The 27,566-nt window shown below is 44.4% G+C and overlaps 3 protein-coding genes across 6 annotated transcripts in view; 2 read left to right on the forward strand and 1 right to left on the reverse strand.

Moving 5' to 3' along the window:
• The first annotated feature begins 110 nt into the window (after positions 1-110).
• On the forward strand, positions 111-5,381 carry LOC106561558 (carboxypeptidase A1). 2 transcript variants are annotated; one of them, XM_014125653.2, is made up of 13 exons: positions 111-277; positions 794-858; positions 1,476-1,545; positions 1,822-1,903; positions 2,299-2,433; positions 2,626-2,730; positions 2,891-2,992; positions 3,091-3,192; positions 3,597-3,707; positions 3,871-3,961; positions 4,334-4,533; positions 4,786-4,870; positions 4,972-5,381. In XM_014125653.2, exons 3-13 carry the CDS (start codon positions 1,481-1,483, stop codon positions 5,157-5,159), a joined length of 1,266 nt encoding a protein of 421 aa, XP_013981128.2. In that variant the 5' UTR covers positions 111-277; positions 794-858; positions 1,476-1,480; the 3' UTR covers positions 5,160-5,381. The 2 variants fall into 2 exon arrangements, with proteins under 2 accessions (XP_013981128.2, XP_013981129.2); XM_014125654.2 differs by lacking the exons at positions 111-277; positions 794-858 and adding an exon at positions 1,680-1,699.
• Positions 5,382-13,311, reverse strand: cep41 (centrosomal protein 41). Of its 2 annotated transcripts, none has more exons than XM_014125656.2 (11): positions 13,045-13,311; positions 12,347-12,410; positions 12,139-12,186; positions 10,201-10,262; positions 9,995-10,064; positions 9,155-9,281; positions 8,390-8,559; positions 7,944-8,011; positions 7,659-7,773; positions 7,355-7,570; positions 5,382-6,513 (listed from the first exon to the last, which is right to left on the reverse strand). In XM_014125656.2, exons 1-11 carry the CDS (start codon positions 13,075-13,077, stop codon positions 6,386-6,388), a joined length of 1,101 nt encoding a protein of 366 aa, XP_013981131.1. In that variant the 5' UTR covers positions 13,078-13,311; the 3' UTR covers positions 5,382-6,385. The 2 variants fall into 2 exon arrangements, with proteins under 2 accessions (XP_013981131.1, XP_013981132.1); XM_014125657.2 differs by having other exon boundaries at positions 13,056-13,216.
• A 65-nt stretch (positions 13,312-13,376) lies between these two features.
• Positions 13,377-27,566, forward strand: part of poc1b (POC1 centriolar protein B) — a 69,861-nt gene continuing 55,671 nt past the window's right edge. The window contains exons 1-10 of one of the 2 annotated variants that reach the window (XM_014125651.2): positions 13,377-13,659; positions 14,114-14,198; positions 14,431-14,602; positions 14,979-15,158; positions 16,614-16,721; positions 16,983-17,098; positions 17,269-17,402; positions 17,698-17,766; positions 18,253-18,405; positions 18,948-19,028. In XM_014125651.2, the coding sequence (XP_013981126.2) occupies positions 13,645-13,659; positions 14,114-14,198; positions 14,431-14,602; positions 14,979-15,158; positions 16,614-16,721; positions 16,983-17,098; positions 17,269-17,402; positions 17,698-17,766; positions 18,253-18,405; positions 18,948-19,028 (1,113 nt within the window). In that variant the 5' untranslated portion in view covers positions 13,377-13,644. The remainder of the gene's footprint in view (positions 13,660-14,113; positions 14,199-14,430; positions 14,603-14,978; positions 15,159-16,613; positions 16,722-16,982; positions 17,099-17,268; positions 17,403-17,697; positions 17,767-18,252; positions 18,406-18,947; positions 19,029-27,566) is intronic. The other variant, XM_014125652.2, reaches the window with a different exon arrangement.

Here is a 27,566-nt window from a genome sequence, read left to right on the forward strand (position 1 = left end):
TACTCTATGAAATAAAAACAGAAACTATGGTCTAATCCCTTCTTTCTTGTCATTTCCAGACCAGGATAGTGGTACCACTGTTGACTGGACCTACAACCAGGGCATCAAGTACTCCTACACCTTCAAGCTGAGAGACACTGGTCGCTATGGTTTCATCCTGCCAGCCAATCAGATCCTCCCTACTGCCAAGGAGGCTTGGCTGGCTCTGATGGCCATCATGGAGCACACCAAGGACAACACCAACTAGTGGGGTCACCATGACAACCTACTGGACACTGTGAGTCCACTAAGGCTGTTTACAGGCCACAAACAGTGGAATAAATGTCAACTGTTATACCTGATTTTATCTTCTATTTCATTTTACTTGAGGTGATGTTGAAATGAAGCAAAGAGAAAAGTTGTTATGGTTGAAGGTCTTAACATGGTCATTATAATGTATTACAATAAAAAGAACACTAGTCCATAGAGAGTACAGCATTCAATTTCACCATTTTACACTTTTTAAAGTAAGGATAACTATTTTTGTATTCTTCATATTCCCAATTCAAATGATGACTTGAACTGCTACTGGACAACTTAGTGATTCCGCCAGTGAAAAATGTAAAGTTCATATGTTGTATAATTTTGGGTTGCATAAGTTGTTTATGTGTATCTCTCACATAGGGTGCCCTTGCTAGAAAACTGGTTATGGTTTTCCCAATGAAAATAAGCACCCTTTGGGTGTGGGAAATATGGAGATTTCTAGGGAGTGATGTGCCATATAAAGCAGTTTTGGTGTCTCTCTGTCTCCAAGGCTTGCGGCCTACCAAAGGCCTAAAGAAGTTCAGCTGGATTGCCCAGGTCATGTGGTTTAGAAAGGTAATGGTTGTGATTAACCCATCAGAAACACATTTCACCTGGTTGAATGTACATGTATGGTGGTTTGTATTAGTTAGCTTGTTAGATAAACTACAAATAATCGGTGACAGATTTATGTCTTTAAAGGAGACACAGGCTGACCAATTCTGATATTTTGCACAATTATTGGCAAAAAAACAGGTCTCATTGGTGAAAAGACCAATTACGAGTGGGAAAAGATCTGAATTGGGCTGCCTGTGTAAACGCAGCCTTTGTTGACTTATTCCTCATCTCCTTTCTTCTTCATGAGAGTATACAGTATATGCTCAAATAGACTCTCTGACTCAGTTCTCAAAGGTTGCGGCGACCCTTGGGGGCATAGCTTTTACAGTGTAGGGATACAAACACAGGCAAACTAAGTAAATGGAATGGGAGGATAAAAACTAGACAATCTGGTCCATCCATTTTCATTTAACTTCTGAGAATCTGCTCTACAAATACATACCATCAGTGTTACATCAGAGGCATTGTGGAAAACAGAACAGAAGGAGAAAACACCTGAAGAAAACATACATTTACAAACCAAGGTACAAAGTGCTGGGCAGGGTGTGTGGCTCTGACTGGCTTTACTGTATTAGGTACGATGAAGGTGCTGCTCGTCTTGGCTGCACTGTCTGTGGCCATTATCGGCAAGGAGACCTTTGAGGGGTGAGTGATCACCAAACAGTACTGAAAAGAATACACTTTGTGACAACTGCTGATGTAAAAAGGGCTTTACAAATACATTTGATTGATTGACTGATTGATTGACTGATTAAATGATTTCAACTTGTTTTGAACAGCAGTGGTAGCTGAGCAAAGGGTAATGACATATGATGTGTTGACTGTCAGAAATTGATTAAAACACAATTTTTTTATAAGATTCCCCTTCTCTTAATTCTAATTATTAGGGATGATAACATCGTTGTTGTAATATCTTTAAAGGCACCAGGTGCTTCGTATCACTGGGAAGGATGAGTTCCAGCACTCTCTCCTGAAGGACATGGCTGAGATGGAACATCTCCAGGTTGGGAATGATAACAGTGATCATCCTATGAGATAATGTGATTCATGTACTTCTGATAAATACGAATTACAAAGGAAAACAATCATAGTGTAGAATGATCAGAACAGAAACCCTCAAACTGTACAACCAGTCCATTTTCTATTTTCCCTTGTGTTCATCTGCATGTTCCTTTCCTCCTACCTCTCTCCTCTCTCCTCCCTTACCTCTCCTCTCTCCTCCTTCCTCTCTCCTCCCTTCTCTCTCCTCCATCCTCTCTCCTCCCTTCTCTCTCCTTTCTCCTCCATCCTCTCTCCTCCCTTCTCTCTCCTTTCTCCTCCATCCTCTCTCCTTCCTTCCTTCTCTCCTCCATCCTCTCTCATCTCTCCTTCACCCCACTCCCCTCTCTTCTCTCCCAGTTGGATGTGTGGATGGAGCCCATTGACCTCTCCACTCCTGTGGACATCAGAGTTCCCTTCACCAGCCTGCAGACCGTCAAGGCTTTCCTGGAGACTGAAGACATCCCGTACTCCGTCATGGTCAAGGACCTACAGGTAAAGTAGGACACCTTTCTCCTCTGGGGAGGAATGACAGCTCATATGCCCCTCTTCAGTCATTGTTATTCTTAAAGTAATAAGTGGACAGACTATGGTGCCACCAAAGTTATCCCCCTGAGATCTAATCATCATTGAATGAACCAAGGAGAGTGATCAGCAGTATGAAACCTTTTGCCCCTTGTCTCTCAGGTTTTGTTGGACGAGGAGAATGAGCAGCGGCTGAGTGCTGCACGTGCCACTGAGCCCAGAACCACAGATGACTACGACTACACCAACTACCACAACGGGGATGAGGTTAGTACCCAATCACACAGCCAGGACAGCCTGTTCTTCCTTATTAGCTATTATAACGTCTGTCATAACACTGTTACAACACTGATATCAGGCCTGTTGTAAAACTCCCATCCTCAGAGCTATTTGGTTCAAATGAAAGATTATTTCTCTCTCTCTACAGATCTACAGTTTTCAGGACATGCTGGTGGCTGAGAACCCCAAACTGGTCAGCAAGATCGTGATTGGTCAGAGCTATGAGGGCCGCCCTCTGAATGTGCTCAAAGTAAGTCATCATTTTTCAATACTTTTTAGGTGTTTGAAGATTATCGTGGATTTTCTTTGCACCTGATAAAGTTAATACTCCCCTTCTCTCTCACATAGTTTAGCACTGGTGGCACCAACCGTCGTGGCATCTGGATTAACACTGGAATCCACTCCAGAGAATGGATCACTCAGGCTAGTGGCACCTGGTTCGCCAAGAAGGTGATCAACTTCTAGTCTCATTCTTTCCAGTCAGAGCCCCTGGGTTGGATTTCCCCACATGCTCATGAGTCACAATGCAAACTCCTGTTTTCTGCTAAGAATAGCAAATATAGTGTTATAAAGGCTAGGGGTCATTACAGTATATTTGCTATGCTTAAAAGCAAACTGGAGTTTGGCTTGTGACTCATGTAGAGGAATCCAACCCCAGGGCTCATAAGTGCCTCATGAAGGGAGTTGAGTCTCTTTATACGCATCACGGGCAATTCCGGTTCTGAATACCCACTGGGACGTTCCTACTCCCACAGGTTGCTGAATTGGTTTCAAAAGTGGCGCCCCCTTGAGCCCAGGTATTCTCTGTTCAGTATGATAATGTGCATAGATATTTCTGGTTCAATGACCACCAGATTGTGACTGACTACGGACGTGACGCCGCACTCACTGCCATTCTGGACAACATGGATATCTTCCTGGAGATTGTGACCAACCCAGATGGCTACAACTACAGCCACAAAACTGTGAGTTCCTAACAGCAAAAATGTGTATTTATTATTAATAATCCATCCACCAATCCTCTGTAATGGCAGATATGATGCTTCATTCATTCATTGTGTCAGTCAGAGTGAATGCGCATGGATACTTACCAAACCATTGAATGTGTTGACCTTTTATGTTCCACAGAACCGTATGTGGCGTAAGACCAGGAAGCCCAACCCTGGCTCTTCCTGTGATGGAACTGACCTCAACAGAAACTGGGATGCTGGTTTTGGAAGTAAGCTATGTCTTCTATCGGCTTGTTTAAAATTGCACAAATTGTCCACGAAAAAGGATGCCTTACTACAGCCTTTCCCCAAACCCGGTCCTGGGGAGTCCAAGGGGTGTACATTTAGTTTTTTGCCCTAGCAAAACACAACTGATTCAAATGATCAACTCATCATCAAGCTTTGATTATTTGAAACAGTTGTGTAGTGTAAGGGCCAAAAAACTAAATGTGCACTCCTTGGGATCCCCAGGCTGCTGCCTTATTTGTCAGGCTTAAATACATTGTTGATTTGTTGTGACTTAGTTTCAAAGGAAGTGTGTCAATGTTGTGATTGGACTGTCCCTGGCCTGATGTTGGTTGTATTCCACTCTATTTCCCTAGCCGCTGGCTCTAGCGGTAACCCCTGCGATCAGACTTACCGCGGGCCCAAGGCTCACTCAGAGTCTGAGGTGAAGTCCATTATGGACTTTGTTAAGTCTCATGGCAACCTGAAGGCCTTCATCGACATCCACAGCTACTCCCAGAGGCTCATGTACCCCTACGGCTACACTGCAACCCCTTGCAACGACCAGAGAGAACTGGTGAGTCTGGCAGAGACAGGCTTCCTGCCTTCCCTTGACCCTTAGCCATGTCTCAGTCATTTGTCTTTTGTATGTGAGCTAATAATGCACTTTTATATAATCAAACAGGGTACAACTGGTTTTGCTTAAGGCCTTTGACAGGTCAATTTAAGGTCAAGTTCAGTATACACAAAAATAAAACGTTTTGCCATCGAACATAAATTGTCAAAAGCAGTACAGGTCTCTTGACGTTATTTTACATTTCACCCTCAGCACGACCTGGCTAGGAAGGCCATCACTGATCTGGCTAGCCTGTACGGAACTTCCTTCAGATACGGCAGCGTCATGACCACCATATGTAAGTGACTGAAAATACATGAAAGGCTACATCTTAGGCTCAATACAGCCACAAGGTCTAATACAGGAACATATACAAATAATGTGCTTATCTTCCACTAGACCAAGCCAGTGGCATCAGTATTGACTGGTCCTACAACCAGGGCATCAAGTACTCCTACACCTTCGAGCTGAGAGACACCGGTCACTATGGTTTCATCCTGCCAGCCAACCAGATCCTCCCTACTGCCAAGGAGGCTTGGCTGGCTCTGATGGCCATCATGGAGCACACCAAGGACAACACCAACTAGTGGGGTCACCATGACAACTACAGTATACTGTTCACAGATTAACCAATTGTATAGCTCTCTTTGATATAGTCATGTGAATGCCTGTGTAAAACAAAGTTACGTTTGTCTGTACTGTTGTAGATATACAGTATCTAGCTCAAGCTGATGATACCATCCAGTCCACAAGAGTGCACTAGACATCGTCAGTAAAATGCTCAACAAAATGACCAGTTCACATCAGAATATACATTGTGCGTTTTATTTAATATACAAAAACTAAACTGAGATCAACCAGTTTAATGGATGGAGTGTAATGACTGACAGTTAATGTGTTCATTGTCAGGAGTAGAAACGACAGGTGTCTTGCATCTGATATACACAAACAGGCCAGACGTCAGCCTCAAAGGTATTGTACTCCTCAAAAGACCACGTTTCACAGTAAATGCACAAGACCCTGCAATTTATCTTCACCTCAAAAAGCGCTGAAGAAAATACAACAAAGTTCACAACCTCAAAGTTCAAATACTGTTTCACATTTATCGGACGAATCAAGGTGCTCTCCTCGGTGTAACCATGACTACCATCCCATAATGCCCTACTCCACCATGATGATGTTTCATCATAGGCTGCATGACGTCACCAAATCTTATGAGAACAGATACAAACATATAGAACTTCTGAGCCTCTCACTTCATATTATATCACAATATTCCACCCTTAAAGAAAATATCACATTAAAAATATTACATTTCATCTCTTAAAATAGAGAATGCCCTCAAACAACAATCATCACTCGTGGTTATTTGTAATGTACAACAAAGCATATGGGAAATCATTTTAGTACCCTGCTACCAAGTGAAATGACCTTAAGTTAATGAGGGTTGATGGAGATGGACACGATCAATGGCTGACTGGTTTTTAGCAATGACAGGCATCACAGAGACAGAGCCAGAGTGCAAACTGAACACAAGTCATTTTAGGAAAGCAACATCTGCGAGTTAACGATAATTGAGTGCAAGGCAAATCCATAAATTATCATCTTACGATCACTGATGACATTTTTTTATAATCATTGTGCAACAAATTCAAAATCAACACACCAATTCCTATTATCCTACAATAAAGCAGATTTGGGCCCTTGAGGACTACAGCTGGGTATCCCTGGGGGAGGGGGGGTGGTGGGTGCCCCTTTCACAGAGGGGCACATGGGCGGTGGTAGTGAAATAAGACTTTATTTGGGTTAAGGGTTATTTCCACGGTCGGCTGCTCTGGGATCTGGCGGTTTCAGAGCCGGCTAGAGAGGAAGTGCGTAGACTCCGCGCACTGGACGCTTTGGACTGGGCACTGCTGGTGGACATGCGGCTGCTGAACCGGCCTAGAAAACACACAAAGACAGTCACACATCTATAAAAAGTAACAAGCTTTCAGGAAATGATTCTCCGCGTCATTGTCAAGGGTGGCCAACCCTTTGAGCTAATGGGGTGTTTAGGGTTGGAACAAACACCTGCACACCCCAGCTGGCTCCAGGCACAAGCGGTCGCTTAGGAATAGTAGAAAACACCAGGTGCAATTTTGGAATGTGTTTGTGCATCATACAGCAGTTTTTCTTGTTATGCCAGTCACTAAATTAGCCATGCCAAGTAACAATTTTTAGATTGGTAGTTAGTCTAGCCAGCTATCTAAACGTATTCATGGCTGAATACCAACCGGGCACACAGGTAAGTGCCCTGACCTCAGGGCCCCCCCATTGATTTTGTTAGTCAGTCATTCATATACCATATTACATGGCATAAGTCATGGCAAAATGTGTAGAATTGCAGGAAATTTGCTTCAAAACTAAAGAAATTTCTCTCCACCCATGGCAAAATGGATAGAAATACAGCAAATTTCCTGCAAAACTAACTTTTTCTCTCTCTGCCCAATGGCTAAATGTGTAGAATCACAGGAAATTATCTTTAAATTGTACATTTCTATTCACCATCAAGACGGGGACCACTAAAATGTTGCACATGGTGTGTGTGTGTGTGTGTGTGTGGGGGGGGGGGGCTACCAAAAGGCCATCCCAACTGTTTGCTTTTTCAACATGTTATCACCATCTACTGGTAGGTTGTTGTTACTACCCAAAGCAACAGATCAGGGAGTGATGCTTGCCTGTTGGAGTCAGTTAGCTGTTGGCATAGCCTTCCCGTTGGAGTTAGCTGTTAAATGTGCCTTACTGTTGGTGTCTGAGGGAACGAGCATCTCCTCCAAGTGTGCCTGGATGTTGGCCATGTCGTCCGAGGTGAACCTCCACTTCCTATCGGCTGGCATGAAAACCTGTCTGTGGGTGTAGCGCTTCCTGTCCGCTGTCGCCTTGGGAGACGGGAGGCACGACACCGGGATGGTGCCTGTTGTCATCCCCTCTGGAAACTTCTGCGCAATCACCTTCAGACCTGGGGGGTGGGGGTGGAGTGTGACATTGCACTGATTCCAAAGCTTCCACTTGAGCTATTACTTGCCCACAATACATCATCAACTGACCTCCAGATAGCATGAAGAGGTTCTGGAAGCCCCGCTCACACATGGCAGTGGCTGCCTGGGCAGCCATCCTCTCATCCTCATCATATACGATGATGATCTTACCAGAAACATTTTTCTACATCAAGTCAAGATTAATGGGATCACAGCACAACAGTGAGGCAAACAAATGGATATTCAAACATGTACAGGATATGGATATTTTACTAGTGTGTATAGGCCCATTTCAGATTGCCTGGTAATGTGAGTTATGGAATAATACAGTTATTTGTTTTGGTGGAAGGATACATAATCCAGCACCTCCTTGGTGTAGGGATTCATTGTTCTTGAGAGGGTTGCGATGGGGTAACTGTATGCTGAGGAAAAAAAATGTGAGATGTCACAAATACGTACAGTATTACATTGGGGTGAAAAGCCTCCTAAAAAAATACCATCAAGGACAAACAGTTAATATCCAGTCCTATAAGTTTCATAACTACTGCCATCATTTGCTACCCTGGTTTTGAAGTTCTGGCCAATATCATTTCAATTCTAAAGATGAAATTATGAAACGGCAATCATTTGCAATCCTGATGATGGATATTATTTTCATGTTATCACATATACTATGCATTCACAAAGCCCCTGGGGGGTAAGGCTCAGAATTCCATTCATTATATTTATAGTGTCTGAAATCTATTCATTCTATGTCTGGAATTAGAATTCTATTCATTGTACTTCTATGGTCCCCCTACCGCTGATGATGTGACACTGGTCGTACTGCTCTCTGTCCCTGACGTCCAGCAGCAGGTAGGGGCAGTCTGGGTAGGGTCCATCTGGAAGCCGAGGGCTGGACACGGTTGTCAGAGTCACTGTCTTCTGACCGTTCTTATCCAGGTCCAGCTCTCCCACCCCACTTATTACACTGTAGTGAGAGTTAAAAGTGACAGGGTATACACGGGTCAGGAACACTTTTTCTGTATGTGAAAAAACATCAAACCTTCCAACTCAAAATATTGTGAGAATGACATAACTTTCATTCTATAATGTCTGTGACATTGCAATCATCAGTTACAGTATTCCAAATGGAACTGAGCTCAACTCTGTAAAATCCCAGCTCTGTCACTTTAGCCAGTCTGTGGAGGTTTAGCTTGCCAGTGAAGGTGATCTAATGCCCTGCTTTTAGGGAGGCGATAGAGTTACAACCTTCTGTTCTAGTGAGGGGGCAACGGAGCTTGGACCCTAGGGAAAAGCTGCTATCAAATATCGCACACAATGAAGGGGTAGGAGGGTTGTCGAGGGGGAGAGAACTCTGCTGGGATATTCAGATAGATGTGTCGGTTGAATGCTGAGAGGGTTACAGCTGTGCCTGGGGTTATGGGTTGTGGTTATGTATGTGGGCTTTGAGTGAGAGTACACATCAGTGGAGGTCATTGAGAACAGGTGTGTGTCGTTGGTAGGGAAAATGGAAAATCCTGGTGTGTGTGTGATGCTGTTCAAAGTGGGGTGCTGGGAATTACCTTTGAAGTGTCGACCTGGGGGAGTAGCCAGCGTCCCCCACGTCATTGTTGTTGTGGAAGAACTGAGCGGGTGTGGGCGTAGGCAGGGGGGAACCGTTGGTCTGCTCAGACAGACGCTCCATGTCGGCTTCAGGTGGAAATAAAGCAGAGATGTTGCTGTACAGTTACAGCACTGCCTCAATGTTCATTAAAATCAACGTTAAAGGCAACTGCAGGAAGGTCCTAAAAATTGTCAAAGACTCCAGCCACCCAAGTCATAGACTGTTCTCTCTGCTACCGCATGGCAAGCGGTACCAGTGCAAGTACAAGTCTGGAACCCAAAGGACCCCGAACAGCTTCTATCCCCAAATAAGACTGCTAAACCAGACTGCTAAACCAGACTGCTAAACCAGACTGCTAAACCAGACTGCTAAACCAGACTGCTAAAGAGCTAATCAAATGGTTACCCGCTGCTACTACTGTCTATTATCTATCCTGTTGCCTAGTCATTTTAACCCTACCTATATGTGCATAGCTACCTCAATGACCTCGTACCCTTGTACATTGACTTGGTACTAGTACTCCCTGTATATAGCCATGTTATTCATGATTCACTGTGTATTTATTCCTCGTGTCACTATTTCCATTTTATATATTTAACTCTGCATTGTTGAAAAAGGACCCGTAAGTAAGCATTTCACTGTTAGTCTACACATGTTGTTTACGAAGAACATTTTGATTTGACTCAGAGTTGATAGGAATTCTCAGTTAATTTAAAATATAAACTGGGGCTCCAGATCAAATCGATAATGGTACAAAACATCAATAGTGCCCTATTGGTTAAAAAACAAATCTTCTTACCTTCCAGCCTTGGTGTTTCGCCATCACTCACACTTTCATTCAGGTCCGAAACCGATGCTACCTGAATTACCTGATTTAAAAAATTATAAGATAAACAAGTGACTGAATAACATGTAGGCTACTTCCACAAAAACAAAAAAAGCAGATTCAACTGAGAATAAAAAAACATGTCTTTGCCATCACTGACGTAATATTGTTTCACTCACCAACTGTGCAAATGTTGTAACTTTAAGCCTTTTGAAGAGTTCATCCTTTCTGTACCTGTAATCTAATCAAATACATTTTCAGTTTCTCTCAAAATAATGAGAGCAAAAGACATGGAGAAACCCTGAGGATGTTCTCTTACAACTATCCTTACAAGTACCAAGTCAATCTAAGGCCCCTCACCAGTATTCTCTCTTACAACTATCCTACAAGTACCAAGTCAATCTAAGGCCCCTCACCAGTATATCTCACCTGGGTCATGCATGTCAACCCTTTGCTCATCCTCCCCTTGTCCCAAAATATCCCTAAATCTCAACTCCACTGTGTCCATCTCCAGAACGTTACAGCTCTGGGGGAGATGGTAAGACACCTGTGCTCAATAGTGTCTGCTCAGCCCTCTTTTAATATTGGCATTGGCCAAAGTGTGACCCAAAGTGTGACCTGACTATCACACCATCCTCTGTCTCCGTTGGCACCCGCACAATGTAGCCTAATACCTCCTACATCAGCCCTGACAGAGAAATTATTGTGAACAACACAATCGCCCACTGCCGAATGAAGGAATCAGTGTTGCTTATCCCTGAGAAATCAGAAAAGCCAGAAACAAAATGGCCACAACAGACAAAGTGCTTATTCTCTCAGATAGCCCCGGTCACCAGGTTGTAAAATATCAGCAGGACATGGCTTCTCCGGTTTACCCATGAAAGTGCATGAACTAAAACACCAAACAGAATGTGATAGTGGACCACAACTGTTCTTTAAAGACAGAAAATGCTTAGTTGCACCCCCCCTCAACTCAAGTAGCCTAACACTGTCCACTGCTCCTTGTTTTAGTAATAGGGACAAAAATGCAGGTACACCTGTTTGGCAATATTGAACTCAAGCTAAATTCCAATTGTGACAGTCATGTTGTAGATTTCAGCCAATACACGCCTAATGAGTCCCCCTGGGCCTTGCTGAGAAATCTCAACTCTCAAGAGACCCACTGAACAAAGAAATAATTTAAATGTCTAGTTTTGATTTACATTTGATTGAGTTGTCAACTAACTTGAATTAAACTTAAAATGAACAAAACATTTCACCACGTCATTGGATTTAGGTTAAAAGTTGGCTGTAAAAAAGACAACTCCCTTACGTTGATTACTTTTTGCAAATCCAATCAGTTTCCATGTTGATTCAACATCATGACATTGAATTTTTGTTGTTGAAATGACATGAAAACAAACAGATTTTGCCCAGTGGGGAATTGAATGGCGAAGTGTGGGCGGACTGGAGCTCTGACTACGTCGAGTCGCTGTCAGTCGATACTTGTAAAATGTAAAATCTTAAAACCTTACAGTGTACCTATGTTTGTTTTGTGTAAAGTTGGGCCTTTCTTTGTTTGCTGAAATGCAAACTTTTTAATAAAAAACTTTGGTGAAATACAACCATCACCTGTTTCAACGTTTCCGTTGGTTTTAAATGGCACCAAAACTTGGTATAAAAAAGTATGGATTTCCAGAAACAAAGAAAGGCCCGACTTTACACAGGACAAACATAGGTACACGGTAAGATTTTAAATGTTTACAAGTATCGACTGACAGCGACTCGATGTAGTTGGAGCTCCAGTCCGCCCACACTTGTCGACACTCAACTCCCTTGTAATTGTACATTTTATTTCATTTAACTAGGTAACTCAGTTAAGAACAAATTCTTATTTACAATGACGACCTACCCCGGCCAAACCCTCCCCTAACTCGGACGACACTGTGCCAATTGTGCGCCGCCCTATGGGACTCCCGATCACGGCCAGTTGTGATACAACCCAGGATTGAACCAGGGTCTGTAGTGACACCTCTAGCACTGCGATGTAGTGCCTTAGACCGCTGGACCACTCGGGAGTTAAGATTTATTAACCGCCCTGACCCAATCTCAGAAGTCTGTAATGAAATGTAACTTACTTTTCTTTATCTCCTCCAGCCTCTCCACATACTTCGTCAGGCTGCATCCTTTCAAATGACAACAGGTTTCACAACATTGAAGATAAGCAAAGATTTTGTATACATCAATACGATCTATTGATAAATGTCAATAAATATGATCTCCGAGTCCTTTGGCACTGGTAGCCAATGCTATAACACTTGAATAACCTGAGTTGTGGAATAATACCTGTGTCTAGCCTTGTTCTCACATGTTGATATTTGGGGTTCTGAGGTATTCTCCTTTTCATGTACTGTGAGATGGGGAATACACAAACATTTATAATTTGCTGTGTTGTCATGGTAGTTACTTCCTTTTTAACCAAGCTGTTGAAAACATTAAGCACATTACATTAATTACCCATGGAGACAGGATTTCTCCAGTGAGTCTGCATAAAGGCCTAGCTGACTCTAGTTAGCAATGTCTGCCACTGGATAAAGCAGCCCTTTCAGCAGCTTAACTGTTCTGTCATCGTCATACCAAATATTCCTTGTTTTATCCGTGGTCATACCCTTCCATGTTTAGTACATGTTTATGAAAGGTGTCTGTCAAGTCAACCCAGAAAACTAGCTAGCATTAGCTAATTAAAAAGACACATTTTGGAAGTCTAACATGCTAACATTAGCTAACTACAGTAGTTAGCTAATTTGATGACCGAAGATCTAACGTTAACTAGCTATGATGGCAAAAATAGTTACGTAACTTTTTCCTCAATCAACTAATTTAACTAGCTAATAACGTTACAAACAGCAGAAGGGGTCAACGTTACTGCTCAACAGAAACACTGTTGGCTTGGCAATGCCTTGATAGCTAACAGCACCATTGCCACCCACCAACCTGGGCTGTTACATGTACAACTCGCTAAAACTATAGCTAGCTATATTTACCTCCGTCTTACCGATACTGCTCTTGGTCGACATATTTTCAAACGGAATAGAGAAAAACCAAACACAAAGTTCCAAGTTTAATAAACTTGGCGCTGATTGAGCCGAGAGCGATCATTGACCAATCAATGACGCTGTTTTAACGATGTCGGTTTCTACCGTTCCACAGTTTGATGTAGTTGCTTAGCAGCAGAATACGCTTAGCTCCTCCCTGGTTCTTTCTTTTTCTTGCGGCTGTTGCCCTAGCAAATGTGCGGCATGTCTCTCTTAAATCTACAGTTGCTAGTTCTTATTATAGCTCAGTGGTTGCTAGTAGCGATTAACTAATAACAACGACCACTTCACTCATATTTAACCAAGGCATCTGTGGAATTGATTAAGGTTAACTGCATGAGCCAAAGTCGTGTTTTTATTTTGATAAAAGTTGGCTGATTAGCGTATCGGCGTTCGACTGGCAATGTCTGAGGAAGTGGGCGTGCACTGTTTTTCACTTTGACTGGCAGACAGATGGAAGTCTTGAGTTGGGCGCACCAACTTTCCCCGCTAATCTTTCAAAAAGCAAATGCACCGCAAATTTAAGGATTATCGTAATCAATGCATTAAATGGCATCAGTTATGGTAAGTGTGCTGCTCACTTTGGTATTTTATCGGTGGCGCGAGCTAACTAAAGCTTGACTGCCCTTCCGATAAGCATGCTAGCTAGTTATCTGAAAGGTAGTTAGCTAATAGGATTTAACTAGCTGTCTAGTATCTTATCTTGGTGGTTGGATAGGCAGTATTGTCATGTCATCAGCCGAGTTTATCCAGAGCTTTAATTAGAAATTACTCAGTTACTTGCAGTAGCTAATTAATTTGGCTAACATTTCGAAAGAATACTGATTGTCTGTATTGCATAGCTAATTAAAGTGAAGTCACATTCAAAGTAGTTTCCCTAAACCTGAAGCATGCAACCTAACTAGTAAATTTAGCTAACACAATTTTAGTGGTATAGTATGGCATTCAATGTTTCTCATACTTGGCAACTTTGGCATGCCAGCCATACCTGACCCTGTGGTGAACTCTGTCATTGCAGGAGGACCCCACCCTCGAGCGACACTTCAAGGGCCACAAAGATGCTGTCACCTGTGCAGACTTCAATTCCAAACACAAACAGCTGGGTATAGATCCACAACACACCACGATTCCCTATTGCATCATGTCTTTACTTAGCCTACTAACCAGTCTGTTTCTGCTCCCTTACAAGCTCCTTATTGAATTGTCATGTTTGGCTTCACAATGAGTTGGCAAGAACACAGAGCTGGGACCAGGCTAGTCTTAACTATCTGGAAATCTATATCATTCATTCTCATCTCATCATGTTCATTGTGTCTCTGTCCATGTTCCTCTCAGCCTCAGGGTCTGCAGATAAGACTCTGATGATTTGGAATCTGAACCCTAAGGCCAGGGCGTTCCGTTTTTTTGGACACAAAGATGTCATCACAGGGGTCCAGTTCTCCCCTGCAGGAGATCTGGTCGTCTCTGCGTCCCAGGACAAGACTGTACGGCTGTGGACGCCCAGCATGTGAGTGGAGAGAGAAGCACCTAATATCCTGGGGATCGAACTCACTATCCTGGTGTTGCAAGAGCCATGTTCTACCATCTGAACTACAGAGGACCACACCCACACCTGGCTTTAGATGCCACTTTCATGCAGTCTCTGGCAGTTGTCATTAAGATCGCAACAACCTTTAGCTAGTGCCTAGACTAGCCAACTTCATTGACATTTGAACAACCTGAGATATTGTATTCTGTAGCTAGTGCCAACCTAACTTTAATGTCTCCTCGCAAAGCATTGAACATTACCTGCTAGATTCACCTTAGTGCATTGCTTTTAGATGTTTGTTACCCATATTTCCCCCTCTGAGCACTTGTCTCTTTCTTTCCTGTGTGTTCTTCAGTAAAGGAGAGTCGATGGTGTTCAAAGCCCACACGGCTACAGTACGCAGTGTCAGCTTTTCTCACGACGGCCAGAGGCTGGTGACTGCGTCAGACGACAAGTCTGTCAAGGTGTGGAGTGTCCACAGACAACGTTTTGTCTACTCACTCAACCAGCACACCAACTGGGTCCGCTGCGCCAGGTACTGAACCAACAACTGTCTGTATGTGTGCGTGTTTGTGGTTGGTTTACACCATAAAGTAGGGCTATAGCGATTCATCGATATGCATCGGTTCAAGATGTGAGTGAGCGCATCGGTCTGCGGGACCCCATACTGACCTAAATGTAGCATTCATCGGTCAGAAAATCGACTCAAACGTTGTGAATTTCCGGTTCACTGAAGTGTTTTTAGCAGCCTCTCTGTGTTTAGCCTTGAGATAGAAGCTGTTTTTCACTCTCTTTGTCCCAGCTTTGATGCACCTGTACTGACCTCGCCTTTTGGATTTTAGCGGGGTGAACAGGCAGTGGCTCAGGTGATTATTGTCCTTGATGGTCTTTTTGTCCTTCCTGTGACATCGGGTGCTGTAGATGTCTTGGAGGGCAGGTAGTTTGCCCCCGGTGATGCCTTGTGCAGACCTCACCACCCTCTGGAGAGCCCTGCGTTTATGGGCGGTGCAGTTGCCGTACCAGGCGGTGATGCAGCCCGACAGGATGCTCTCAATTGTGCATCTGTAAAAGTTTGAGGGTTTTGGGTGACACGCCAAATTTCTTCAGCCTCCTGTGGTTGAAGAGGCGCTTCCGCGCCTTCTTCACTACACTGTCTGTGTAGGTGGACCATTTCAGATTGTCTGTGATGTGTAAGCTGAGGAACTTAACTTTACACCATCTCCGCTGAGATCCCATCGATGTGGATTGGGGGGTGCTCCCTCTGCTGTTTCCTGAAGTCCACGATCATCTCCTTTGTTCTGTTGATGTTGAGTGCGAGACAAAAAGCAAACATTGCCCTAACTTTTAGTGGGGTGGTAGCTGCCCAGTTTCCTTTATGGCTCGGGTGCCTACATACACCATATACATAAATATAATTTACACACACTCACACACAGGTGAGCTCGGACAGATCTGCAGCACATCGTTTCAAACTGAAACGTATGGTTCCTGTATCGTATCAGAGCCCGTGCATCTAGATGCCTATCAAATCGTCTTGAAAGGGAAAGATGCACATCCCTTCCAGAAAGTCTACGTATGTAACTTTGCAAGTGATGCGGCCACACTGGGATTTGAACCAGTAACCTTGCAGTCCCTAAAGGGGGAAACAGTTTGCACATTTTCGATGTTCCAAACATGTTGCTCACCATATGTCTGCTGCAGTGGGACAACAGAGAACCATAAGAACTAGTCACGATACTCAGTCATGGTAGTAATTGTGCTGAAAACATATTGGCTCTTTATTTAAGAATATGGTGAACAAGCTATGAAGGACAAATACTGCAAGTTTTGGTGCAGGTACAGCCAACTAGCGCAAAATTAATATTGTAATATTGTCAAACTATATAATATCCCGATATGTAACTGATTCGATTTAATTTGTTTTCCTCCATCACTACTGCGTCCAAAGATTGTGTTGGTCTGTCTGCTCTATAACTGTTTTGTCATTCAGGTTTTCTCCTGACGGCCGTCTAATTGCCTCCTGTGGCGACGACCGCACAGTGCGACTGTGGGACACCTCCACCAAACAGTGCATCAACTGCTTCACAGAGTATGGAGGGTAAGAAAGATTCTTATTTTATATATTTGAAGGCTATACACAATCTGTCATTGTTTTATTTGTGCATTTGTAATAAAATAGTCAGTTTATATTGATGTAACATGATGACTGTCAGTCGGGGGGAGGGGAGTCTAACCACTTTCAAGGGTTTTCTACATGACCACTTGGTGGTGCTGTTGTATTGCATTTGTTAATATTTGGAACCACCTGAGATGATTGACACCTTTGATAAGTAGTAGCCTATTCCCTCCACCTTCCTAGATCAGCAACATTTGTAGACTTCAACACCAGTGGCACCTGCATAGCATCCTCTGGAGCAGACAACACGCTGAAGATCTGGGACATACGGACAAACAAACTGCTCCAGCATTACCAAGGTAACAAGCTTTTAAAAGGCTTAAGAATTCTACTGAATGACAGCCTGGTTGCCCAATCTTTTTCTATTTTAGAGTGTACTTTACTAGAAACACACCTGGCAACCAATCTTCCTGTATTAGAGAGGCCAGGTTGAATGTCCGCACACACAAACCTCTGTCTTTGGTATCAGTCCACAGTGCAGGGATCAATTGCTTTTCCTTCCACCCGTCTGGAAACTACCTGATCAGTGGCTCCAGTGACAGCACAGTGAAGATCCTGGACCTGCTGGAGGGACGCCTCATCTACACCCTCCACGGACACAAGGTAATGCTTCGGCCACATTTAGGACCACGCTAAGGCTGTTCTTTATGCTACAGTGTGTGGACACGCCCATCTGAAAAGAACAGGAAGGCCCGTACACTGTTTATGCTCCCAATTCACCTCTTTATTCACTACGTATCGATCCGAAACGGATCTTCATCAGGTCAAACAGACTGAGTGCTCACATCTCCAAATATACACTTTTGACCTCGATGACCATTACGCACATGACGCATGGTGGGTGTCTGTGATTTGAAGTGGTCTAGTTTGTCTGATTTTGAGTTATTTTGACACTTAGGGTCCTGTCCTGACGGTGGCCTTCTCCAGGGGAGGAGACTTCTTCGCCTCAGGGGGTTGTGATGCTCAGGTGGGTGGACTAACTGTGTGTTCATGGTATGAAGGGAAGCAGATAGCTCAGTAGGGAACACCAGTAAAATATTTTTCTACCTAAAATCGAAATCTGATCAGTGTTTTTATTGGAAAAATACAGGTAGTAGATCTCTGTATGCTCCGGACAGACTATCATATGCTCCCATTGTCCGGGTTAGGGGAAGGTTTGGCTGGGGTAGGCTGTCATTGTAAATAAGAATTTGTTCTTAACTGACTTAGTTAAATAAAAAAATCTACTTATTTGCAATGATGAGCTGGTTCCCTGCCCTAGTGGCTCACGTCTATCAACATTTTACATTTGTCATTTAGCAGAGTGATTTACAGGAACAATCAGGGTTAAGTTCCTTGCTCAAAGGCACATCGGCAGATTTTTAACCTAGTTTGCTTGGGGATTAGAACCAGCGACCTTTCGGCTCAACGACCTTCCAACGCTCTTAACCGCGAGGCTACCTACCACCCCCAGGTTTTAATGTGGAAGACCAACTTTGATTATTTTGACTACCGTGAGGTCCTGAGCAGACACAGCCAGCGGGTCACCCCTGACCCCCCTCCTCACCTGACAGACATCTACCCCCGAGGACCACACCTCCACTCCGCCCAGTCTGGGGCTATAGAGGTCAGAGGGCAACACAGACATGACAACAACACATGAATAAACACACTCATCGTCTCACTGACTTCACATTTGATTCTAGTTATTTAACAGATGTTCTTATCCAGAGTCACTCTGTTACTAGAAGTGCATTTGACTATATCCGGGCGTATAATTAACACATGCCAAATGCGGGTCCACTTTGGTATTGGCGGGTAAGTTGGTCGGCGGTACCGGCCACCTATTCTGTGGGGGGAAAATGTCTGTCTCTGTCTTTTTTATATTTTTATTTTTTCATCTACCAGCTACAGTGCCTAATGGAGCGAAAAGTTAAAGGGTCTGCTAAATGCACTAATACTGAAAAATCTGTGTGAAAATCAGAGGTAGAGCAGATGAGTTGGACGATGGATTCAAATAGACTTGTTATAAGCATCCACAACATCATGTTAGCTCCTACAGCCAATTCGTATTCCTATAAATGCATCCATAATGCATTGCATACAGGTGGTGTTTGTATTCCTAATGCTTAACACTGTTGTGACCATTGTTCTCCTCCCTCCCCATAGATCAGTCCCATGGTGGCAGACACCCAGACCACTGCCCCGGCTGTCATAGAGGTGGGCCAGGCCCTCTACACAGCCACTACGGTAAGAACCCTTCTACCCAACCCTTCTACCCTTCTACACACCAGCACTATCTCCCTCACAGCCAATCAGCACAGTCAGATGTCCGTTTCATCTGGCTATAACAGAACTGGGTCATCTTCAGTAGGCATGAAACAAAAGGAAATGGTCCGAAACGGAGTGAAACGGGTACTATATGATCTTTTCCAATAAGAAACCGTTTTAATTTTCCCTTTACTGTGTGCCCTAATGAACATGTCCTTGGATTGACCACCAGAATGTGTGTGTGTGTGTGATGGTGCGCTGTCTGCATTTCCAGGGTGGACTTCATGATGTGTAACAGGTGCAGTCCACCAGGTGGCGGTGCAGTCCACCAGGTGGCGGTGCAGTCCACCAGGTGGCGGTGCAGTCCACCAGGTGGCGGTGCAGTCCACCAGGTGGCGGTGCAGTCCACCAGGTGGCGGTGCAGTCCAGTGTTTAATTGTGTCATTGGTGACAACAGCATTATCAACACCTTCTCTGTGTGTGCTCTCCATTGCAGTGCCCTGACCCACAATGCACTCAACGGAGTTCACAATACCAGGGAGCTATTTTAGATTGATAAACAGAGCAACACTGTACTGTAGGCAGCTTGGGCTTCTCTGTGGAAGGTAGAAGAACAAAGTAATATGTAGTTTATTCATTAATTTATGAGTTTGTTCACGTGTTCATTCATGTCAGATAGGCCTAAATGGGTGCACTGCTGCGGACAGACACAGTTTGACATGGCATTGTTGGTAGAATCCAGCATCTTTGTAGATGTTGAGTTATCCCAGTACATGATGTGGGAACAACATGCCGACTGAATATGCAGATCCCATTCATCCATGTAGGCAGCAAAGAGCTTCTTCTCTGTACCTCCCCCGTCTCTGCACTGTGAGTAGTGCCTTTGGCTTGAACAGTACTGTCTGGCTGCATGTACTATCCTCCTCTGTCTGTCTGGCTCTCTCGCTCTGTCTGTCTGGCTCTCTCGCTCTGTCTGTCTGGCTCTCTCGCTCTGTCTGTCTGGCTCTCTCGCTCTGTCTGTCTGGCTCTCTCGCTCTGTCTGTCTGGCTCTCTCGCTCTGTCTGTCTGGCTCTCTCGCTCTGTCTGTCTGGCTCTCTCGCTCTGTCTGTCTGGCTCTGTCTGGCTCTCTCGCTCTGTCTGTCTGGCTGGCTCTCTCGCTCTGTCTGTCTGGCTGGCTCTCTCGCTCTGTCTGTCTGGCTGGCTCTCTCGCTCTGTCTGTCTGGCTGGCTCTCTCGCTCTGTCTGTCTGGCTGGCTCGCTCGCTCGCTCTGTCTGGCTGGCTCTCTCGCCGCTTCTGTCTGGCTGGCTCTCTCGCTCGCTCGCTCTGTCTGGCTTCGCCGCTCTGGCTCGCTCGCTTGCTGTCTGTCTGGCTCGCTTTCGCTCTGTCTGGCTCGCTCGCTCTGTCTGGCTGAAAGAGTCGATGGGGGAAATGTGAAGGCGAGGGAAAACGAGCGGACAGAGCAGATAGCCGTGCGAGAGAGAAGACAAAAAATAAAATAGAATGCATGAGGGCAGAGGGACAAAGATGGGCCGGGACGGTGCGAGAAAAAAATCGATGCGTCGGCGGCAGAAAATACATGGTGAAAGTGAAAAATAACGATGGGAGAAACAAACGAGGGGTAAGGGACAATATGCGAAAGAGCGGGGAACTGCGAGCCGGTGGCACCAGGAGGGGAGGAGCAGGAGGCAGACGGGGGGCATAGCGCGACAGGCAGGTCGAAACATTTGATGCTTGAGAGCAGAGATACGAGGAAACAGGCACGTGCGAACAGGACAAAATACGATGCGGCGAACGAAACGAATACGATCGGACACGAAACAGATAGCGGTGCTCACGACGGAGCAGCCGCGCGGGCGCGAAACATGTGGTGCGGACCGGGCAGACAATAGCGTACCGTCTTGACCGAACGGCAGATAGCGGTGTGAGCGAAGCAGCAAATACGACAAGAACCCGGCAGGGCAGGTAGCGGTGCGAGCGCGAATAACGTGCGGGCAAACGAATACTTGATGCGAGCAAACAACAAAGATTGACTTGTGCGACAGATAACTCTGTCTAGAACACAGGCTCAATAATGATCAACAACCAGTCAGATCTTCGTCTCAAACAAACAGGCCTATGCTGTGACAACGAATGTCATGGGAACGAACAACGGCAGTTATCTATGCTCGAACCGCAAACAGATCCGGGCAAACAAACAGGAAACGGTGCTTAGAAACAAACTTCGCCTGTCTAGTGCGACTTAGAGCAAGACAGACTGCAATCATTTCGTAGCAAACAAATACGCACACAAACATAGCTCTTCGTTAAAGCAAACGAAACAATCGACATTCATGCAAACAAACTCTTAATCATTTCATATCAAACAAACTCTTAATCATTTTAAATTCATTCTCAAACAATCCATTTCAAACAAACAAACACGCTCGCTCTGTCACTTTCATTAGATCGGCGCTGGGCGGAAACAAACAGAGGCTTTAGGGCAGTCAATTTCGCTCTTAATCACACAATCAGGGCGGGTCAAGATGTGGTCTTGAGACAAACGTGCAGCTCTTGATGTGAAACAACAACTCTGATTTGATGAGACACAGGCAGACAACAGATAGTGAGACAAACAAGATCTTGATGCGAGCGAACGAATAGCAATGCGCGAACGGGCAGACGGAATAGCATTGGAGCAAGCAAAGGCTCTGATGCGAACGAACAAGAAAGCGCAAGTGCGACGACAGGCAGATATGTGATGCAGTGCGAGCGACGGCGAATGCTTGATGCTGGAACGGGCTCAGCGGTCTTGATCGACAGATAGCGACGACAGGCGAATTGATGCTACAACAATAGCTGATGTGGGACGCGCAACAAATAGCGATGAACCGAGGCTCGCGCACTGAGTCTGGACCCGACGCGCAGTCTCTGGCTCTTGGTCCCGTCTGTCTGGCTCGCTCTCGGTCTGTCGCCCGTCTGTCTGCACTTCGCCCGGCTCGTTTCTCGCTGCTTACTTCGCTCGCTCTCCGGCTGCTCTGTCTTTACTCTGCTCGCTCGCGTCTCCTGCCTCGCTCGCTCTGTCCATTTCAGCTCGAACTCTGTCGGCTCTAACTCCCGCTGCGAGCGTTGCTCTCCGTATAACAAGGGTTCGACTCGGGCTCTGTCTGGCTCGTTTCGCTCTGTCCGGCTCGCTCGCTCGCTCTGTCGGCTTGCTCTCTCGCTCGCTCTGGCAGGCTCGCTCGCTCGCTCTCTCGCTCGCTCTCTCGCTCGCTCTGGCAGGCTCTCTCGCTCGCTCTGGCAGGCTCGCTCGCTCGCTCTCTCGCTCGCTCTGGCAGGCTCGCTCGCTCGCTCTCTCGCTCGCTCTGGCAGGCTCGCTCTCTCGCTCGCTCTGGCAGGCTCGCTCGCTCTGTCGCTCTGGCAGGCTCGCTCTCTCTCGCTCTGTCTGGCTCGCTCTGGCAGGCTCGAGCTCTCACTCTGTCTGTCTGGCTTGCTCACTCTGGCAGGCTCGATTTCTCACTCTGTCTGTCTCTCTCGCTCACTAGCTCTGTCTGGCTTGCTCTCTCTGTGTTTGAGGTTGGCTTGGCTCCCTGTGTGAGTCGCCAGAGCGTGGCTGAATGGATGCCCGTGCCTGCCAGCAGAGAGAGGGAGAGAAAGTGAAGGAGCGAGAAGCATCTCGGGGCATCTCCCAGACGAACACAGCTTACAGAGTGTGTGTGTGTAACAGAGGCCTGTACTGAATGAAAGGACTAGGGTGGTTCACCCCCTGGTCCTTCCCTGTCAGCTCCCATCACCGGGGAGGACTACTAGATATCCTCCAAACCCACACAGTATCTTTCTGCCCTGGGTTAGTGTTTCCTAATGTTGCTTCCTAAACAAGTGTAGTGAGGGAGGGAGGGGCTGAATGTTGCTTGGAGGGGGTCTTTACCCACTGACAGTCATTATTTCAGGGTGATTCCGTCTGTGAGTATGCTTTTATATGCTATAGGCTGTTTGTGCGTATGCATGTGTTTATGTCTTGGAGACTTTTGTGTGTATGTAGGCTTTCATAAGTGTGTGGCGGGGTACAGTGTGCCAATGCCGATGAGGCTACATGCCAATGTCATGTATGCTTTATATTTAAAAAAATTATAATTATAAACACTTTTTTTTTTTTTTTTTACACCTTTATTTAACTAGGCAAGTCAGTTAAGAACACATTCTTATTTTCAATGACGGCCTAGGAACAGTGAGTTAACTGCCTTGTTCAGGGGCAGAACGACAGATTTTTACCTTGTCAGCTCGGGGATTCAATCTTGCAACCTTATGGTTAACTACCGTAATTTCCGGACTCTTAAGCGCACCTGAATATAAGCCGCACCCACTGAATAAAAAAAAAATATATATATATTATTTTGAACATAAATAAGCCGCACATGTCTATAAGCCGCAGGTGCCTACCGGTACATTGAAACAAATGAACTTTACACAGGCTTTAACGAAACACGGCTTGTAACAAAAATAAATAGGCTTTAACCTCCATGGGCTAGGTGGGACACTTGCGTCCCACCTACTCAACAGCCAGTGTAATCCCGTGGCGCGTTATTCAAATACCTCAAATGCAAAAACTTCAATTTTTCAAACATATGACTATTTTACACCATTTTAAAGACAAGACTCTCGTTAATCTAACCACACTGTCCGATTTCAAAAAGGCTTTACAACGAAAGCAAAACATTAGATTATGTCAGCAGAGTACCCAGCCAGAAATAGACACCCATTTTTCAAGCTAGCATATGTCACATAAACCCAAACCACAGCTAAATGCAGCACTAACCTTTGATCTTCATCAGATGACAACCCTAGGACATTATGTTATACAATACATGCATGTTTTGTTCAATCAAGTTCATATTTATATCAAAAACCAGCTTTTTACATTAGCATGTGACTAGCATTCCGACCGAACACTGCCGGTGAATTTACTAAATTACTCACGATAAACGTTCACAAAAAACATAATTATTTTAAGAATTATAGATACAGAACTCCTCTATGCACTCGATGTCCGATTTTAAAATAGCTTTTCGGTGAAAGCACATTTTGCAATATTCTCAGTAGATAGCCCGGCATCACAGGGCTAGCTATTTAGACACCCAGCAAGTTTAGCCTTCACCAAACTCCGATTTACTATTAGAAAAGTTTGATTACCTTTGGTGTTCTTCGTCAGAATGCACTCCCAGGACTGCTACTTCAATAACAAATGTTGGTTTGCTCCCAAATAATCCATTGTTATATCCAAACAGCGGTGTTTTGTTTGTGCGTTCAAGACACTATCCGAAAGGGTAAATAAGGGTGGCGAGCATGGCGCATTTCGTGACACAAAATGTCTAAATATTCCATTACCGTACTTCGAAGCATGTCAACCGCTGTTTAAAATCAATTTTTATGCCATTTTTCTCGTAAAAAAGCGATACTATTCCGACCGGGAAAGCCTGTATACATACAAAAAGAGAAAATAAATACATCTCGTGCCCTCGTGCACGAGCGTGAGTCTCAGAGTACTCTCGATATCATTCAGCTTTTTCCCGGGTTCTGAGAGCCTATGGGAGCCGGAGGAAATGTCACGTTACGGCAAAGATCCTCAGTCTTCAATAAAAAGAGCCAAGATGAACAACAACTTGTCAGAGAGGGCGCTTCCTGTTTGGAATCTTCTCAGGTTTTTGCCTGCCATATGAGTTCTGTTATACTCACAGACAACATTCAAACAGTTTTAGAAACTTTAGGGTGTTTTCTATCCAAAGCCAATAATTATATGCATATTCTAGTTACTGGGCAGGAGTAGTAACCAGATTAAATCGGGTACGTTTTTTATCCGGCCGTGTCAATACTGCCCCCTAGCTCTAACAGGTTAATGAAACACGGCTTGTAATAAAAAATTAGCAGTAAACAGTAGCCTACCAAGAAAGTCATTGGTCACTATCTTCCTCCTCCTGTGCACTGAAACCATCTCCTTCGGTGTCGGAGTTGAATAGCCTCAGAATTGCTTCATCCGATATTGGATCGTTTTCATTGTCGCTCTCGTCACTTTCATCCGGAGGCAAATCCCCGCTGAGCCCTCTTCAACACGCAGCAGTCCAGCCTTTCGAAACCCGTTGATGATAGTGGATTTTTTGACAATGCTCCACGCTGTCAGGACCCACTGGCAGACTTGACCATAAGTTGCTCTTCGCATGCGGCCCGTTTTAGTGAAGGATTCCTCCCCACTTGTCATCCAAGCCTCCCACTGAACACGGCGCGCCACCTTAAATGCACGATTTACACTGATGTCGAGTGGATGCAAATACTTTGTTGTGCCCCCAGGAATCAGGGTGACAAAATGACTACTGTAATCAGAATGATGTGAAGTTTGAGAGCGCTCGATTTAATCTAAACAGTAAACAAAAAAGTTGTTTGACCTTAACCCGTTAGGCAATTTCATTGGTCTAATGAAATCTTCATGCCGCCGAAAAACCATATATTAGCCGCGTCATTGTTTTAAGCCGCGAGGTTCAAAGCCTGGGAAAAAAGTAGCGGCTTATAGTCCGGAAATTACGGTAGTCCAACGCTCTAACCACCTGCTTTACATTGCACTCCACGAGGAGACTGCCTGTTACGCGAATGCAGTAAGAAGCCACGGTAAGTTGCTAGCTAGCATTAAACTTATCTTATAAAAAGCAATCAATCAATCATAATCACTAGTTAACTACACATGGTTGATGATATTACTAGTTTATCTAGCCTGTCCTGCGTTGCATATAATCACTTAGGTACACGTTGCTCCAACGTGTACCTAACCATAAACATCAATGCCTTTCTTAAAATCAATACACAAGTATATATTTTTAAACCTGCATATTTAGTTAATATTGCCCGCTAACATGAATTTCTTTTAACTAGGGAAAATGTGTCACTTCTCTTGCAACAGAGTCAGGGTATATGCAGCAGTTTGGGCTGCCTGGCTCGTTGCGAACTGTGAAGACTATTTCTTCCTAACAAAGACAGCCGACTTCGCCAAACGGGGGATGATTTAACAAAAGCACATTTGCGAAAAAAGCACAATCGCTGCACGACTGTACCTAACCATAAACATCAATGCCTTTCTTAAAATCAATACACAGAAGTATATATTTTTAAACCTGCATATTTAGCTAAAAGAAATCCAGGTTAGCAGGCAATATTAACCAGGTGAAATTGTGTCACTTCTCTTGCGTTCATTGCACGCAGAGACAGGGTATATGCAACATTTTGGGCTGCCTGGCTCGTTGCGAACTAATTTGCCAGAATTTTACGTAATTATGACATAACATTGAAGGTTGTGCAATGTAACAGGAATATTTAGACTTCTGGATGCCACCCGTTAGATAAGATACGGAACGGTTCCGTATTTCACTGAAAGAATAAACGTGATAGTTTCCGGATTCGACCATATTAATGACCAAAGGTTCGTATTTCTGTGTGTTATTATAATTAAGTCTATGATTTGATAGAGCTGTCTGACAGAGTGATGGTAGGCACCAGCAGGCTCGTAAGCATTCATTCAAACAGCACTATCGTGCGTTTTGCCAGCAGCTCTTCACAATGCTTCAAGCATTGCGCTGTTTATGACTTCAAGCCTATCAACTCCCGAGATTAGGCTGGTGTAACCGATGTGAAATGGCTAGCTAGTTAGCTGGGTGCACGCTAATAGCATTTCAAACGTCACTTGCTCTGCATGGGTAACGCTGCTTCGAGGGTGGCTGTTGTCGATTTGTTCCTGGTTCGAGCCCAGGTAGGAGCGAGGAGAGGGACGGAAGCTATACTGTTACACTGGCAATACTAAAGTGCCTATAAGAACATCCAATAGTCAAAGGTATATGAAATACAAACCATATAGAGAGAAATAGTCCTATAATAACTACAACCTAAAACTTCTTACCTGGGAATATTGAAGAGTCATGTTAAAGGAACCACCAGCTTTCTTATGTTCTGAGCAAGGAACTTAAATGTTAGCTTTCTTACACGGCACATATTGCACTTTTACTTTTACTTTCTTCTCCAACACTTTTTGTTTTTGCATTATTTAAACCAAATTGAACATGTTTCATTATTTATTTGAGGCTAAATTTATTTTATTGATGTATTAAGTTAAGTGTTCATTCAGTATTGTTGTAGTTGTCATTATTACAAATAAATCAACAACAAAAAAAATCGGCTGATTAATCGGTATCGGCCTTGTTTGGCCCCCCAATAATCGGTATCGGCGTTGAAAAATCATAATCGGTTGACCTGTACTCTCTTCCCCTTTGTTCTCTGGCTCTTATTCTCATTCTCTCTCAAATTCAAATGGCTTTATTGGCATGAAACGTGTTACCACATACAGTCCATTCGTAAAGTATTCAGACTTTTTCCACATTTTGTTACGTTACAGCCTTATTCTAAATTTTATTAAATGTTTTCCTCATCATATCTACATACAATACCCCATTATGACAAAGTGAATACAGGTTTTTAGACATTTTAGCTAATTTATTGAATAAAAAC

This window comes from Salmo salar, chromosome ssa10, assembly GCF_905237065.1.
Source record: "Salmo salar chromosome ssa10, Ssal_v3.1, whole genome shotgun sequence".
Taxonomy (NCBI): domain Eukaryota; kingdom Metazoa; phylum Chordata; class Actinopteri; order Salmoniformes; family Salmonidae; genus Salmo; species Salmo salar.